This window comes from Macaca fascicularis, chromosome 1 (assembly GCF_037993035.2).
Source record: "Macaca fascicularis isolate 582-1 chromosome 1, T2T-MFA8v1.1".
NCBI lineage: Eukaryota > Metazoa > Chordata > Mammalia > Primates > Cercopithecidae > Macaca > Macaca fascicularis.
In genome coordinates, this window is record NC_088375.1 from 38,475,498 (window position 1) to 38,490,862 (window position 15,365).

At 39.9% G+C, this 15,365-nt stretch overlaps 1 protein-coding gene across 2 annotated transcripts in view; it reads right to left on the reverse strand.

Annotated features, from left to right (window-relative positions):
• Positions 1-15,365, reverse strand: part of STX6 (syntaxin 6) — a 50,300-nt gene that overhangs the window by 12,897 nt on the left and 22,038 nt on the right. The window contains exons 4-7 of one of the 2 annotated variants that reach the window (XM_074028329.1): positions 9,456-10,102; positions 7,804-7,866; positions 4,265-4,390; positions 2,585-2,691 (exon numbers count right to left, since the gene is read on the reverse strand). In XM_074028329.1, coding sequence (XP_073884430.1) covers positions 2,585-2,691; positions 4,265-4,390; positions 7,804-7,863 — 293 coding nt within the window. In that variant the 5' untranslated portion in view covers positions 7,864-7,866; positions 9,456-10,102. The remainder of the gene's footprint in view (positions 1-2,584; positions 2,692-4,264; positions 4,391-7,803; positions 7,867-9,455; positions 10,103-15,365) is intronic. The other variant, XM_005540156.5, reaches the window with a different exon arrangement.

The window sequence follows — 15,365 nt, forward strand, 5'->3', positions numbered from 1 at the left end:
CAGGCTTACACTATTTGCTGTCCAATGCGCAGCTGGGAAAGAAAACCCCAAAATACGATTTCAGCAGTGCCTATTTCATAAGTCACTAAATATTCCAGACTTTGCAACTTTTGATTAGTAAATGATTATTCTGAGGCTAGAATGTAATATACCAATTAGTACTAACAGTCTTACTAAAAAGGCTATATTAACTCTGACAGCATCAATGGCAGTTAGAAACTGCTGGTCTTGATCTGTGCCCAACTAGACATCTGACAGTCTTGCAGGATTCAGGGCAACCAACTCTTTATTAAATCAACTATTACATGAACTCCATATTGACAACTAAAACAAGTCTTTGTCCCTTACCTAAATTTTCAAATTAAAACATATTTAGCTCATTTTAGATGCTGGCAGCATCTTGGTGCTGCAGTTGGCAGGCCTATCCAGACAGGGTCAAACTCTGAAAAGCAAGAACTACCTTTCTGCGCTGGGTGTGACTTTTCATACTGAAGACAAAACAGGCACATCACCCCACCTTCAGTCCATGGACACTCACCAACCAAGCTGCTGGCCCAAATCTATCTCAGTACCATCCAACAAAAATATGAATCACATATGCCATTTTACATTTTCTAGTAGCCACATTTTTAAAAATTTCAAAAGAAACAGGTGAAATTAATTCTGTTGTATTTAGCCTAATACAGTCAAAATACTATCATTTCAACATGTAATATAAAAATTATTAATAAGCTATTTTATATTTTTCCATACTAAGTCTTCAAAATCCAGTAAGCATTTTATCTCTGGAGCACATCTCAATTCAGACTGGCCACATAAAACTTACTTAACAGCTAGCCACATGTGGCTAGTAGCTATTATACTAGATAGCACAGGTCTAAGTCCAAATCCCACGCTTTTTCCCAGTTATCTGTTATTTCTACCTTTTTAGAGACAGGGTCTCCTCTATCACCCAGGTTGGAGTACAACCTGGAGGTGCCATCATAGCTCACTGCAGCCTCAAACACCTGGGCTCAAGCAATTCTCCCACCTCAGCCTCCTTCCCTAGTACTTGGGACTACAGGTGTGAACCACCATGCCCTTAAAACAAACCCCTTTACTACTTTTCTAGTGAGCTGTGGATAGGGAGTGGAGGTAGGGGTGTGTCAATTCACCATCTTTAACCGGAAGTCCCTCAGACTCTATTACCCACTGCCCCACCAGGCTGCTTCATCAACAGAGAAGCTCAGGCCATTAGTCCCTTCCCCTCCTCAAACTGAACTTTAGGGTCAGGACCCATTTTAGATAGACATGAAACAGATTCTGGCTACTCCAGCTTCCTGCCTGGTCTCCCTACCTGGCTCCACTGCAGCACATCATCTAAATCACACCTGATCACACCATCACTCCTAACCTTACCTCCACTGGTCTCTCATCATGCTCAGAATAAGTAGTCGTACCTCCTGACCATGCTGACAAGACCTTCCCTGGTTTGTTCTCTGCCTCCAGACACATGGAACCTCCCTGCTCCATGCATGTGTGCACCTCTCCATCTTCACAGGCGCACTTTCTTCCTCCTTGTCTACGCTCCCCACACCACCTGCCTCCACACCAACGCTCACCTCGCCTGGCTAACATCCACACATCCTTCAGACTTCAGTTAAACCCCTCTTCCTCAGAAACCTTGGGCTAAGTCAGGGCTCTCCAGGCAGCATGCACTGTCCCCATCACAGGGGCCCTCCCACGTCACTGCCATCATCTAATGACCCCTCACCACTCACACAATGTCTGTTCTACCCAGCAAGTGGCAAACTCTTTGGCAGAGATGGGCTGTCTTGTCTGCTCTGTTCCCTTCTACATCCCTTGGCTTCCAGAAGGCCTGGTGTAGAACAGGGGCCCATTAAGAATTTATAATGAATCAATGTGTCATGATAAACGTAATATCAAGACAGGAAAGTTTCTGAAATATCCTAGCGGACTGTTTTATTATTTTTCTCTTTAAAAAGACTTGTAAAATGATAAAGGTATCCTGTGGCAGCATTTAAGAATGCAGTTTTTGCCATCAAACTTCTGAGCGCAAAAGGGACTGTTCATAAGGAAAAACAAACTGAGGTTATGTTTTGTTTTTATTTTTTTGAGAGGAAAGAGTTTTTGTTAACTGGTGTTAAATCTGTAAGTTTTAAAAACAACAACAACAAAAACCAAAGTTACAATAATTTAAGATGCAAAGCAGAGTGTTTGCTCAGTGTAGCGGGAGAGTCATAGGATGATAAAGTCAGCTCAAAAATCCCCACAGGTTACAGAGGCTTCTCTGCTTCACATTCCCATTCATAACTGTACTTCGAGTATCTGCTCAGAGAAATCTGTGTCTGTTTTTGGAGGTGTTTAAAAATAACAACAACTTTGCCTAAAGCCTGTAGTAAAATTTACAGAGCAGATTTGCTTCTTTTGGGGAGGCTAGTCTGCAAAACAGAATAAAAATGCAGCTACGAATAAAACAGCTTTTGATCTTACCAGCCACGTAGCTGCCAGGCTTTTTAGGGGTCTCATAGGATGGCTTTGCCCCTGAATTTCACTGCAGCGAGAGGGGTGTCTCAATACTCACACTGCCTGTTCCTCCAGCTCCCCTCCGATGCGCTGGGACATGTTCTTCAGCACCCCGATGCTGCCAGAGACCAGCTCCAACTGCTCATCCTGCTGTTCCACGATCAACTGGTGCCAGAGAAATGGGAAATAAGCAATTAAAATCCATCTTACCTGGTTCCAAGCCCAGCAATCTAGCAGCTGCTAGTTTCTTTGCCAACTTGGGACAATTCACATTCAGAAGCAAAGCCCAGAAATCAAAGGACCAGACCGTTGCCTCTGAGAACACACTGCTCAAAAGGCTGGATTGTCAAGCTACTGATATCTCCTGCTGATCCAACTTGTGAACAGTCAGCGGGGCTTGAAACCACCAAGAGAGATTTACTCTGGTTGGCTGACGTCCAATAATGGAGCAGACAATGGCTGAAAGCACACGTGCAGATGACCACTGAGACGTGGGGATGTTTGGGAGGAGGAAGCCCATTGCCAAGATCAAGGTCTCAATCCACAACAGACTGCCACAGCTTAAATACAAGAGAGTCTGGCAAATCTCTGGATGTGGGGAACTATGCACACAGTCTCTCCTCCCTCTTCAAGGACAAACTAAACGACGCCCTGTGGCAATAAGTTACCTCAAGGACAACTTCTGACTGACAAATATTTACTTTTAGTTGTGTTGCATTCTCCTCACTTTCTACAGAAAAAAATTTTCCTGTGTTTAATAGCAATTTAAGTAAACAACTGGTTAAGCAGACATACTAATGTAAAGAACAAAAGAACATATAAACTACATGTATACATAAAACACAATATTTAAGAATCAATAGTTTCAATGGGTATATGCTCATCAAATCCCCACATTATCACTAACTTCCTTTTATTAATATAGCTACATATCAAAGGCAACACCAGACATAATCAACTTCATTTTCCTCCTACCCCTTAATCTACACAAAAGCAGTCAACTTTACATATAACAAAACCAACCAAGAGGCCAGGCGCAGTAGCTCACACCTGTAATTCTAGCACTTTGGGAGGCTGAGGCAGGTGAATTGCCTGAGTTCAAGAGTTCGAGACCAGCCTGGGCAACAAGGTGAAACCCCATCTCTACTAAAATAGAAAAAAAAAAAATTAGCCGGGCGTGGCGGTGTGCGCCTGTAGTCCCAGCTACTCAGGAGGCTGAGGCAGGAGAACTGTCTGAACTCGGGAGGCAGAGTTTGCAGAAAAAAAAAAAAAAAAAAAAAAAAGGAAACAATAATTTTCAATGAAAAAAATGAGATATCTTTCTGAAAGTATCTCTGCTGAGATGAACAAAGGTCTGTTTTTTTCTAAGAGAACTGAACTTGGTTCTTTTTTTAGAGAAAGGGTCTTGCTCTGTCACCCAGGCTAGAGTGCAATGGCATGATCGAAGCTCACTGTAGCCTTGAACTCCTGGGCTCAAGGGATCCTCTGGCCTCAGCCTCCTGAGTAGCTGGGACTAAAGGTGCGAGCCACCATGTCTGGCTGAGCTTGGTTCTCTTGAAGCAGTCATGCTGTGATTTTGAAACCCTTTACATATGCAATCATTAAACACAATCAACACAGGACAAGCTCTGGCTTACCCTGCTTGTCACTAAACCACAAGATTCCATGGCTGGCAAAGGAACTAAGGGGGTGTCTTGTTTCCCACTGCCCTGTCCTAAGCCCGGGGTCCTCGGGGTACCTGCTGCTGTGCCTGCTGCTCCTCAATGAAATGAGAATTGGCTCGCTGGAGCTCTCGGTCCAGGCGCCCGTATTTATCTGCTGTTCCAGTGCTCCAGTTCTGGCTGCCACTGTCTCCCAGCAGTGCCTGTGTGAGCAGAACAACCAGAGGAGTCAGGAGAAACAAACAATTACTATCACTGAACAAGTGATGCATCAAGAGTGATATAAAGAGTTTTCACATTTCTTATCTATTTTTCCCTGAGCAAGGCTTTTATGTAGTGGTGTAGGTTGGTGCCTGGGTGGTACAATTTAAGGAATTCCAGGAAGGGCCCTCTATGTCTTTAAGTTCTCCCAATAGCCCTCACAATGGGCTTTGTCTCCTTAAAGTGCAAACAGATGCCTGCTAAATCAACAAACACCCATCTATATACTGTCTTATAATTGAAAAGCATTCAATTTCTTGTAAAAGAGCTCTTCCTGGTACCTGTGGAACTTCAACAACCCATAGGTTCCAGTCAACCTGATTCCAAATATCTAGAGTACTTTTTAAAGAAAAGTGTGACCCAGGGAAATTTTGGGTTTTTTTGGTGAGGGGAAGGGGAGAGTTCTCTGGAATGACAAGAAGGTAAGCCATAGCTCTTCACACACAAATGCACAAGAACCATCAATGTCTGTTAAGTTTAATCCATGAATAGAATCTAGGGTCCTTCAGGCTTTCCAGATGATGACTGGGGGTTACTTTACCAGGCAGGTATGATCACAAGGAATGTCTGACCCTGGCAACCTAGGCAAGGGCTGCCCTAAAGTCAGAGTTCTCCACCAGGGCTCCCGGACACCAGGGTCGGGTTTCCCAAGTATGAATTCAAGGAAGTTTGCAGCCATAAACGGGTAAGGTTGGGTATGTCTTCCTCACATGAAGAGGACAGGCACGAATGTGAGAGCTCAGTCTCGGCAGCTGTTCTGACCAGATCCCGACAAGCCTTTCTGACTGGTCAAAATAACTGCTCACACCAGCCCCGCAGCCAGAGCCAGAAGACGCTAGCAACTAAAGACTCTTTTTCCTTGTAGAGTTGCCAAATTTTCCTATCAGGTAATTTTTAAAAATCTCAGACACTATTAAAAGCCTGCCTGGTTAATTGGTTCTGTCTGAAAACCCTTCCAACAGCCCCATGATCTTCCTCCATGCTGACACTGACCTCTTCTCAGACTGCGAGGGGTGAACTCTATCAAATGGCCAGACTTCAGGGGCTAGGATGAGGGAAGCTCAGTTATTAGAAGCTTTTCTTACAAGAGCTTCCAGGGGCCCAGAGCTTCAGTCCAGTCGAGGCTGGATGGTGACTGTCTCTGGTGTAAAGCAGATCCAAGGCTTTTTGTGGGTGGCTCTGCCCTGACCTGGTCTTAGGGCTATCAAGACTGAAAAGATCCTGCTCATTCTGATCCAGACTCTAAGGACCTCTATGGAAGACATGAGGAACTAATGACAATTTTTTTTAGGGTCAGAAAAAGGCTATAATGCATCACTGGCCTAAGCACAGAGAACTGGGACACCACCAGGGCCTTGTGTGCTCCTGAGGTCACAGGGCTATTTTCCCTACGTTTTCCATGGTGTACACTTAGGCAGAGCTAAGTATAGGGCAAATCATCCACATTTTACTGTAAAATAGCTTAAAATTCATTGGTCTAACCCCACATGTCTGTGATAATAGGACAGAGATTGAGAGAGGGCCCAAGGACTGGAAGATGCACCTGTGTGTGGGTGCCAGAGCAGGGGTGCTGGTGAGGCAGGGAGCAGAGCAGCGCCTGGTACCTGGCATGCTGTGACAAGGCCCATGCCTGCTGGAGTGCTTAGAGAGCCCTGGCCCTGCTTTTCCTTGAAAATTTGCAACTTGACATTTCACTCATGGCCTAAAACAAAATTCCAAGCCATACTTGGACAGGCAATATATAAACAGATATATGTATATATATTTTATATAAATATATTGTGTGTATATATACACATTTATATATATAAATCTCAGGTACTATTATATATATTTATATAAGTTATATAAATATTTATATATATTTATAAATAAATATAAATATATATTTATATAACTTAAATACATATTTATATAAATGTATTTATCAATAATATAAATTTTATTTACTTTAGCCCAACTATACTATCCAGAGAATAAAACATTCAAATTAAGAGTAACAGCATAGGTGTTACCAACCTCACTGTCACAATTACTTCAGGTACTTCCACTTCCTATAAGCTCAAGTGCAAATGAGAAGAGAACTCCAAAACTAGCCAACTTGAGGCCATTCACTAGCTTCTTTCAAGAGAGGGAGCCAAATGGAATGGACCAGCTAGTGGCTTTTCCTAGCTGTATTGCTCAAAAAGAAAGCAAATGAGGCAAGTAAGATTAAAAAGCCAAAAACAAAACAATGACTTGAAAAATGGAATGCAGGAAAAGAAAACAGGAAAATTAAGTTAGGTTATATTTATAGAACCCTCCCTCTTCTTCAAGCTTCCATAATATTTGTTTTCAAAATTAATTGGCTTGACAAATACCCACAGGTATGAAGTACTGATTGCTAGTTAGTAAAAACAGTGAAATTTCTCAAGAGCCTACTCAACAGACAATTCATAACTTTCTGGAATCTTAATAAAATGAGGCTAAGACATTAAGTCATTTAAAGCAAATATTATCATTTTTCATGAAGTCTTTTTTACTGCTAAGGAAAATGGATATCCACAGAATTTAAAAACTACTTCTGTCAAAAAATCACCTAACAGTTTAGCAATAGGCAAAAAACATTCTATCCTACCAAAAAAGTCTAAATCAAATCTCAATCTAAATGAAAGTCCAAATTCTAGATGACCATTCTACATATTTTAAAAGGACTGTATTTTAACAATTAGGAGCTTCTATTGATATGCCAAAGTATGTAATTTTTTAAAACTACTTAAAACAAAGAGAAATGTAATTTAACATACAAGTTTAAGGTTCCTCTAATGTCTTTATATCAAATGTCAATCCTTAGATGTCTAATGCATTTCATGGGTAGGCAATGTAGTAACTGCTAGAGAGCTAAAAAAAAAAAAAAAAAAAAAAAAAAAAAAAAACAACCAAACAAACAAAAAACAAAAAACCATGACACACATCTCTCCTCACTGTCAAGGGGCCTGGGGCCCAGCAGAGAGAAAGACAGTGAGTAATTATAGCCTTTCAAAGAACCTGGCACACAGAGTGTATTCAACAGGTACAGAATAAACACATTAAAAAAGTAAAAGTACTCTGTGATAAGTGCTAGAGTAAGGGTAGGCAAAAGGTGCTATGGAGCCCAGAGGAGAAGACCAGAGGGTAAGAGGAGGGAGGGAAACGCTGACAGTGTGCTGGGACAGGCTGCTGGGACTGTCACAAAACCTCCCATGGTCACACCAGGCCCTGCCAGCAGAAGTCTTCCTCTCGATTACACGATCCATGGATGGTCAGCATTTTAAAATTCCAAATATCTAACTGTATGCTTTCTCTCATTGATAATTATATTCTGATGTTTTCTTACCTGTCTATTTTTCCTTTCAGCTAATGCCTGCACAGATGAAGTTGACATCTGATCTTTCATGTCCTAATGAGAAACAAGATATGAAAACAAATGAAAAAAATCCTGAAACAAAATCACAGTTAACATTTCATATATTAGGGCAAAACACACCATTTATTATTGATTTTTTAAAAAGAAGACTGCATTTCTTGGCTTTATTTTCAGTCTCAAAAATAAAGAAAAGAAAAAGAAAGATGGTCCCTTAAAAAGAAGTAACCTGGATACTAATTTAAATAGGAGGAAAGAGAAAGGGAATTAACATTTACCAGGTACCTATCACAGGTCAGAAACAGTGCTAAACACGCACACACATTATCACTGAATTTTCACAAGGACCCTGTGAAGCTGGTACTATTTCCATTTTAAGGTTGAGGAGACCTAGGTCCAAAAAGACGATGATACTTTCTCAAAGCCATATCACTAATAAAGAACATCCCTGGGGTACAAACACAAAAGCACGTGTTCAAGCGCTTGCATCTTTTTTACAATATATGTAAAAAACCATCTGCTTTTAGTATAAAGTATATTTACCATTAAACACCAAAGAATAACTTCCAAGTAGTGGTATACTAGGTCACTTATTTTATTTCTGAGTTGGATTCATGAAAGGTATAGACTATTCCTAACATCAGAGTGAATTTCCAGAGTAGTGTCAAAAATAATTTTGTATGGAATGAAAAATGAATAGATCCAGTACTTTATCTGAAGCAAAACATTTTATTAAATTTGAGTCATTTTGCTTATTTAGCTACAATCCAATGTACTATAGAATGATTTGAACTGAATACATGATAACTGCAACAAAATTTTTTTAAAAGGTTGTCAAAATATAATTTATGCAAACGTCAAGGTATAAGACTTTTAGAAACTTCTTTAAAGACCCATGACAAGTAAACAGTAGATCAGACAGTGCCACCGCTTTTACAATCCCAGAACTGTGGTGAGTGAGTGAGAACCACCTGATTCAACTTTCAAAAAACTCATCTAACCATTTAGCACACACTCACTGATGTCTACTATGTGGCCAGGCATACAGCAGTGAATGACACTAGCTAGGGCCCTGCCCACATGGAGTTCACATCATGATGATGTGCCTAAGTCAGTCATGTGAGTGTTGTTAAAGATGCAGTTCCCCTGGATGTCACTATGCTCAGTGAAATAAGCCAGGCACAGAAAGACAAACACCGCATGTTCTCACTCATAAGTGGATGAGATTTCGCTCATGGTGGATTTCATGAAGACAAAGAATAGACAGGTGGTTACCTGAGGCCAGAAGAGTGCAGGGGGAAAGGAGGATGAAGAGAGGTTGATTAATGGGAAAAAATACAGTTAGAAGAAATAAGACCTAGTGCTCAACAGATCAGCAGGGTGACTATAGTTCAACAGTAATCTATCGTGTATTTCAAAATAGCAAGAGAATTCAAATGTTTGCGGCATAAAGATAAATGTTTAAAATGATTGATATTCCAATTACCTTCATTTGATCATTACACACTATACACATGTATCAAAATATCACATGTACTCTAAAAACATGCATAACCATTATGTATTAAGAAATTAAAAAAAAAAAAAACTTTTTTTTTTTTTTTTTTTTTGAGACACAGTCTCACCTCTGTCACCAGGCTGGAATGCAGTGGCGTGATCTTGGCTCACTGCAACCTCCGCCTCCTGGGTTCAAGCGATTCTCCTGCATCCGCCTCCTGAGCAGCTGGGACTACAGGCACACACCACCACACCCAGCTAATTTTTGTATTTTTAGTAGAGACACGGTTTCAGTATGTTGGCCAGGATGGTCTCGATCTCTTGATCTTGTGATCTGTCCACCTTGGCCACCCAAAGTGCTGGGATTACAGGCGTGAGCCGCCATGCCCAGCCTAAAAATATTTTTTAAATGTAGTTCCCTAGGCCCCTCTGAGCCCTATGAAGCCAGACTCTTGACGGCACATTTTTAACAAGCGCCCCCCCCACCCCAACTCCTTGTGGAAGCCTCAAAGAGAGACTGATCATTATGCTAGTATCTCCTGGACTGCAGGATTCCTTTTCTGATAATCAATCCAACAGCCTGATTTATTTAATATACATTAAAAACTACGCAGAGCAACATTCACTAGGGGGATAATACATGCTTTTAAAAATATACTCAGCTGGGCACTGGGGCTTGCGCCTATAGTCCCAGCACTTTGGGAAGCCAAGGTAGTCGGATCGCTTGAGGCCAGGAGTTGCAGACCTGCCTGGGCAACACAGCAAAACCCCATCTCTACAAAATAAATAAAATAAAAATATAGTCAGTGCATTTTATAATAGTCTTTTTTTAAAACAATGAACACATTACTTGCATAATAAAGATATCAACATGCACGTATGGAAAAGTGACATGTTAACCTTTGAACATTACATATACAACATACTTTTGCTGTTAGAAGTCAGTGCAGTCAGGGTAGAGACATTAGCTGAAAAGGAGCACAGGCACGCTTCTGGGGGTGCTGGTAACACTCTGCAATGCTTCTGGGTGCTGTTTAGATGGCTGTGTTCAGTTTATAAATTTATTAAGCTATATATTTAGGTTAATTACACTTTTCTACATCGTTGTATTTTAATAAATATATATTTTTTAATACTACTGGTCCCAAACAACGACTGGATGGCAAACTAGACCAGTACTTTGAAAATAAATTTGTCGGCCGGGCGCGGTGGCTCAAGCCTGTAATCCCAGCACTTTGGGAGGCCGAGACGGGCGGATCACAAGGTCAGGAGATCGAGACCATCCTGGCTAACACGGCGAAACCCCGTCTCTACTAAAAACACAAAAAAAAATTAGCCGGGCGAGGTGGCGGCGCCTGTGTTCCCAGCTACTCGGGAGGCTGAGGCAGGAGAATGGCGGGAACCCGGGAGGCGGAGCTTGCAGTGAGCTGAGATCTGGCCACTGCACTCCAGCCTGGGCGACAGAGCGAGACTCCGTCTCAAAAAAAAAAGAAAAAAGAAAAAAGAAAATAAATTTGTCATTCTATACCATGAGTCTCAAAATATTCACTGCCTTGACCCAGGAATTCCACTAACAAGAATTTATTTTAAGGAAATAACATAAAATAGATACAAAAAAAGACATGCAGAGATGTGCACTGCAGTATTATTTATAATATGAAAAAAGCAGAAATAAGCAGCAAGTCCAACAAGCCACACAATGCAGTATTATATACTAGGCATTATGTACTAGGCATTGTGCTTATGAAGAGTTCAGTGAACAGACAATTCACAAAAAAACCCACAAATGATCAAACATGAACAGATACAATAACCCACTGGTAATCAAAGAAGTGTAGCTAAGAGATGTTTTCTCCAACTAGACCAAGAAAGATGAAAAAGACTGACAATACTTAGTGAAGGTGTATTCTGATGCTCTATTAGAAATATGACTGATAAGGTCTTTTTGTAGGATACTTTGAAAACAATTTTTTTATTTTTATTTTTTGAGACAGGATCTCACTCTGATGCCCAGGCTAGAGTACGGTGGTGCCATCACAGCTCACTGCAGCCTCAACCTCCCGGGCTCAAACGATCCTCCCACCTCAGCCTCCCAATTAGCTGGGACTACAGGCATATGCTGCCACACCTATTAATTTTTTTAATTTTTGGTAGAGATGAGGTCTCACTATGTTGCCCAAGCTGGTCTTGAATTCCTGAATTCAACTGATCTTCCTGCCTTGGCCTCCCAAAGTCCTAGGACTACAGGCATGAGCCACCGTGACTGGCTATGAATATTTAAAATGTGTATTCTCATTGAATTTTTTACGAAACAATTATGTAAGTTATGCTCACAAAGATGTTCACTGAAGTATGGTTTGCAACTGCCAATAATAAACAATAATCAAAATATCTACTGGTAGGTCAATGATTAAAGAAATCATAACAGAGCCACATTAGAGGAGAGGGAAAGACCATGATCTTTCATGTCAAAGACCTAGGTTTAAGACTTAGTTATGCTTTTTAATAGTTGCACTAAGTTTTCATTTCTTCTGTACATTTAGAGTAATATCCTTTGGGATCACTGTAGGGGTTAATAGAGGTAACACACAAAGCCTGATTAACAGTAGCCAACAATACAGCAAGCACTCAGTGAACATTATCAGCAAATAAAAGTACGCAACTATTAAAAAGGATAGTCTGCTCCCGGGTAATACAGGACCCACTAGCTACTGAGCACCTCAAATGTGGTCAGTGCAACTGAGGAACTGAATTTTATTTTAATTAATTGATACTCGGTTATCAGAAAACTTTAAAGTATGTCTGGAAAAAATTGGGTTTGTGATTCTGCTTTTTCAATTGTAAGTTTTGTAAACTCTAAATACAGATCAAGTGTTTCCAATGAAAATTTCACATCTGAATTGAGATGTGCTTGAGTGTAAAATACATGCCAGATTTATTACAAAAACAGTTTAAAAAACTTAAATCTCTCATTAATATCTCTTATGTTGACTACATGTTTAAATGATCATGTTTTAGATATATCAGGTTAAATAAAATATAGTAAGCTCCCCTATTTTTACTCTTTTAACATGGCAACTAGAAAACAGCCCTTCTCTAGATTTACCTGCGTCATTGTAGGACTATGTCCACAATGTAATTTTTCATAGAAAAAAGTTACAGATTATCATGCCACTGCTTTTTAAAAGTTTGCATATTTCAATGTCCATAAAATGGCTGTGAAAAATAAAATTGACACTATTACTAGGGAGTGAAATTAGAGAACAAAGAGGCATTTTCTCTTCTCTTTTACATCAAAAGTATTTGCATTTTATAAATACCAAGTACAGATCATTTTTAACCTAAGAAAATAAAATGCTATGATTGCATAATGGTATGATCACAACTGTGTAAAAACACAACTGCCCTGCATTGGGAGGAAAATTATGAAGAAAATGCAGCCTTGTGCTGTGTATTATTTTGAGTTTAGGTTCCTTTTTCTACTTTTTACTCTTGAAAATTTTCTCTAATTTTATTTGAGCTTGCATTATCATAATTAAATATATATCTTAAAGTTGCAGTTTTTAAGTTTTATGCTTAATAAAAACCATGTGGGGCTATGTGTGCCTGTATGGGTGTTGCCCTGATGAGGCAGATTCTTCCAACAGCCATGTGGGTGAGCATCCTGTATGTGACCACCACCACCTGCAGGTAAGGATCTATGGCTTTCACTTCTTTTTTTTTTTTTTTTTTTTTTTTTTTGAGAAGGAGTCTCACTGTGTCTCCCAGGCTGGAGTGCAGTGGCACAACCTCAGTTCACTGCAACCTCCGTCTCTGAGTTCAAACAATTCTCCCACTCTGCCTCCCAAGTAGCTGGGACTGCAGGAGCCTGCCACCACACCCAGCTAATTTTTGTATTTTTAGTAGAGACAGAGTTTCACCATGTTGGCCAGGGTGGTCTCAAACTCCTGACCTCAAGTGATCTGCCCGCCTCAGCCTCCCAGTGCTGGGATTACTGGTGTGAGCCACCACACCCCACTGGCTTTCACTTCTAAGATGGCACTTTATTCATGTAGGTCAAAAGTCAGCAGATACCACACAACAGAACACCTTCATATTGGAATTTGGGATCTTAAACTATGTTACTAAATCGTTTCAAACATCTTGTAACAATCTATCATGCCAAAAACATAATTACTCATCTTCTTTTTAACACATGAGGTTTAGAACCAGCAGTCAAGCAGTGAGTCCCAATAAAATATGGTTCATCTGCCAAAAGAACAACAAATGTCCTGGTTATTTATGCTTCTGTTCCCATTTCACACTGTCTTCCAGGCTGAATGAATGAGACATCATAAATCCCAGTGCTTCCCACTCATAACTCTTACATTTCAAGGTCATCTGTGCACACACTGGATACTTCACCCTTTTTGATTAACCAAAGCCATTTCCATCTTGACTTATAATTGACTGTAAACAATTCTCACATTGGAGCAGGTTCAGTTTTTTTGTGGAGAGGGTAATAGTTCTGATTCTAACTTTTAAAGTTAAAGTCAGAGAATGTTAGTGAGGATTATTTCATGGATAAAACTGAGATCCAGGGAGGTTGAATGACTTACCATAGTTAAGATTTATTAAGGTCACAGCTTAGCCTAGAACTCAGATTCCTTTACCCCTTATATTCACTGTTGTTCCGCCATATACTGCAAAACCTCTTGATCCTAAATTAAACCAAAGTCACTTCTAGGATATATTTCTAAAACACAAAAATTTCACATGCAGAATCTTTGTGTATAGGTGACTCCACAAGAGTAAAAATGATTACCTCAAAAATACGAAAGCTATTTACATGAAAACTTGAATATTTTGGTTTCTTCACTAAAAACTGCCAGCAAAACTGAATTTGTACGGACTTAAAAAATGCTTGGAAAAACATACACAAGACTCTAAACAAGGAAGGCTTACTAAAGGCATAACCAATGGACATTAATCAAGAAGAAACAGGCAATTTACTTCTTCAGGTTGAAGCAAAAAGAGAAAAAAAAAACAAAAAACAAAATGCGTAGGGTATCACTGACTCCCCTGCCTATGAAAGAGAAAGCATAAGTAGAATACACTGTTTGAAAGACAAAGTTAATCAAAATTTTGGAGCAACATTAAATGAAAGCCCACTAGTAATAGTAACAGAAGAGCTAACATAAATTTGTACAAATTCCTAGTTTGAACTTCATTTCATCTCATTTTCCAAATCTACTAACTCTCTGCTCCCTATTGAGCTCCTCCACCCAGAACCCAGAAATCTCTACGTACAAACACTGTTTAGCTAAATGTGGTAATATGGAATTATACAAAGTGTATTTTGTTTTTATTTTTAATCGAGTTAGCACCATTGCTATTTCCTTCTCTTCTACAGGACTTTCAACTAGAATATATTAAAATCATATCAGCAAAAGCTCAGTTAGGTACTGTTAGCCTACCACTGGTAAATACTAACAGCTTCCCCCAGAGGGGTCATAAATTTAAACAAGAATGATTTAGAACCCTAAAATATTCAGGTGGATCACATAGTTAAGTATGGTTTAGATCTCAACTCTAAAAGGACAGTAAGATTTTGAAGTACTAACTTGATTTAGAACACCTCTTATTACTCTGTTCTCACACTGCTATGAAGAACTGCCCAAGACTGGGTAATTTACAAGGGAAAGAGGTTTAATTGACTCACAATTCAGCATGGCTGGGGAAGCCTCAGGAAACTTACAATCATGGCAGCAGGTGAAGCAAGGCAACTTCTTCACAAGGCAGCAGGCAAGAGTGACAGAGCAAAGTGGGAAGAGCCCCTTATGAAACCACCAGACCTCATGAGACTCACTCACTATCATGAGAACAGCATGGGAGAAACTGCCCCCTCGATTCAATTACCTCCACCTGGTCTCTCCTTTGACCCATGGGGATTACGGGGATCACAATTCAAGATGAGATTCTGGGTGAGGAAACAGCTAAATCATATCAACCTCTTTCTAAGAATGTACTTTAAAAAGCTTTTCAAATACTAGAAAATG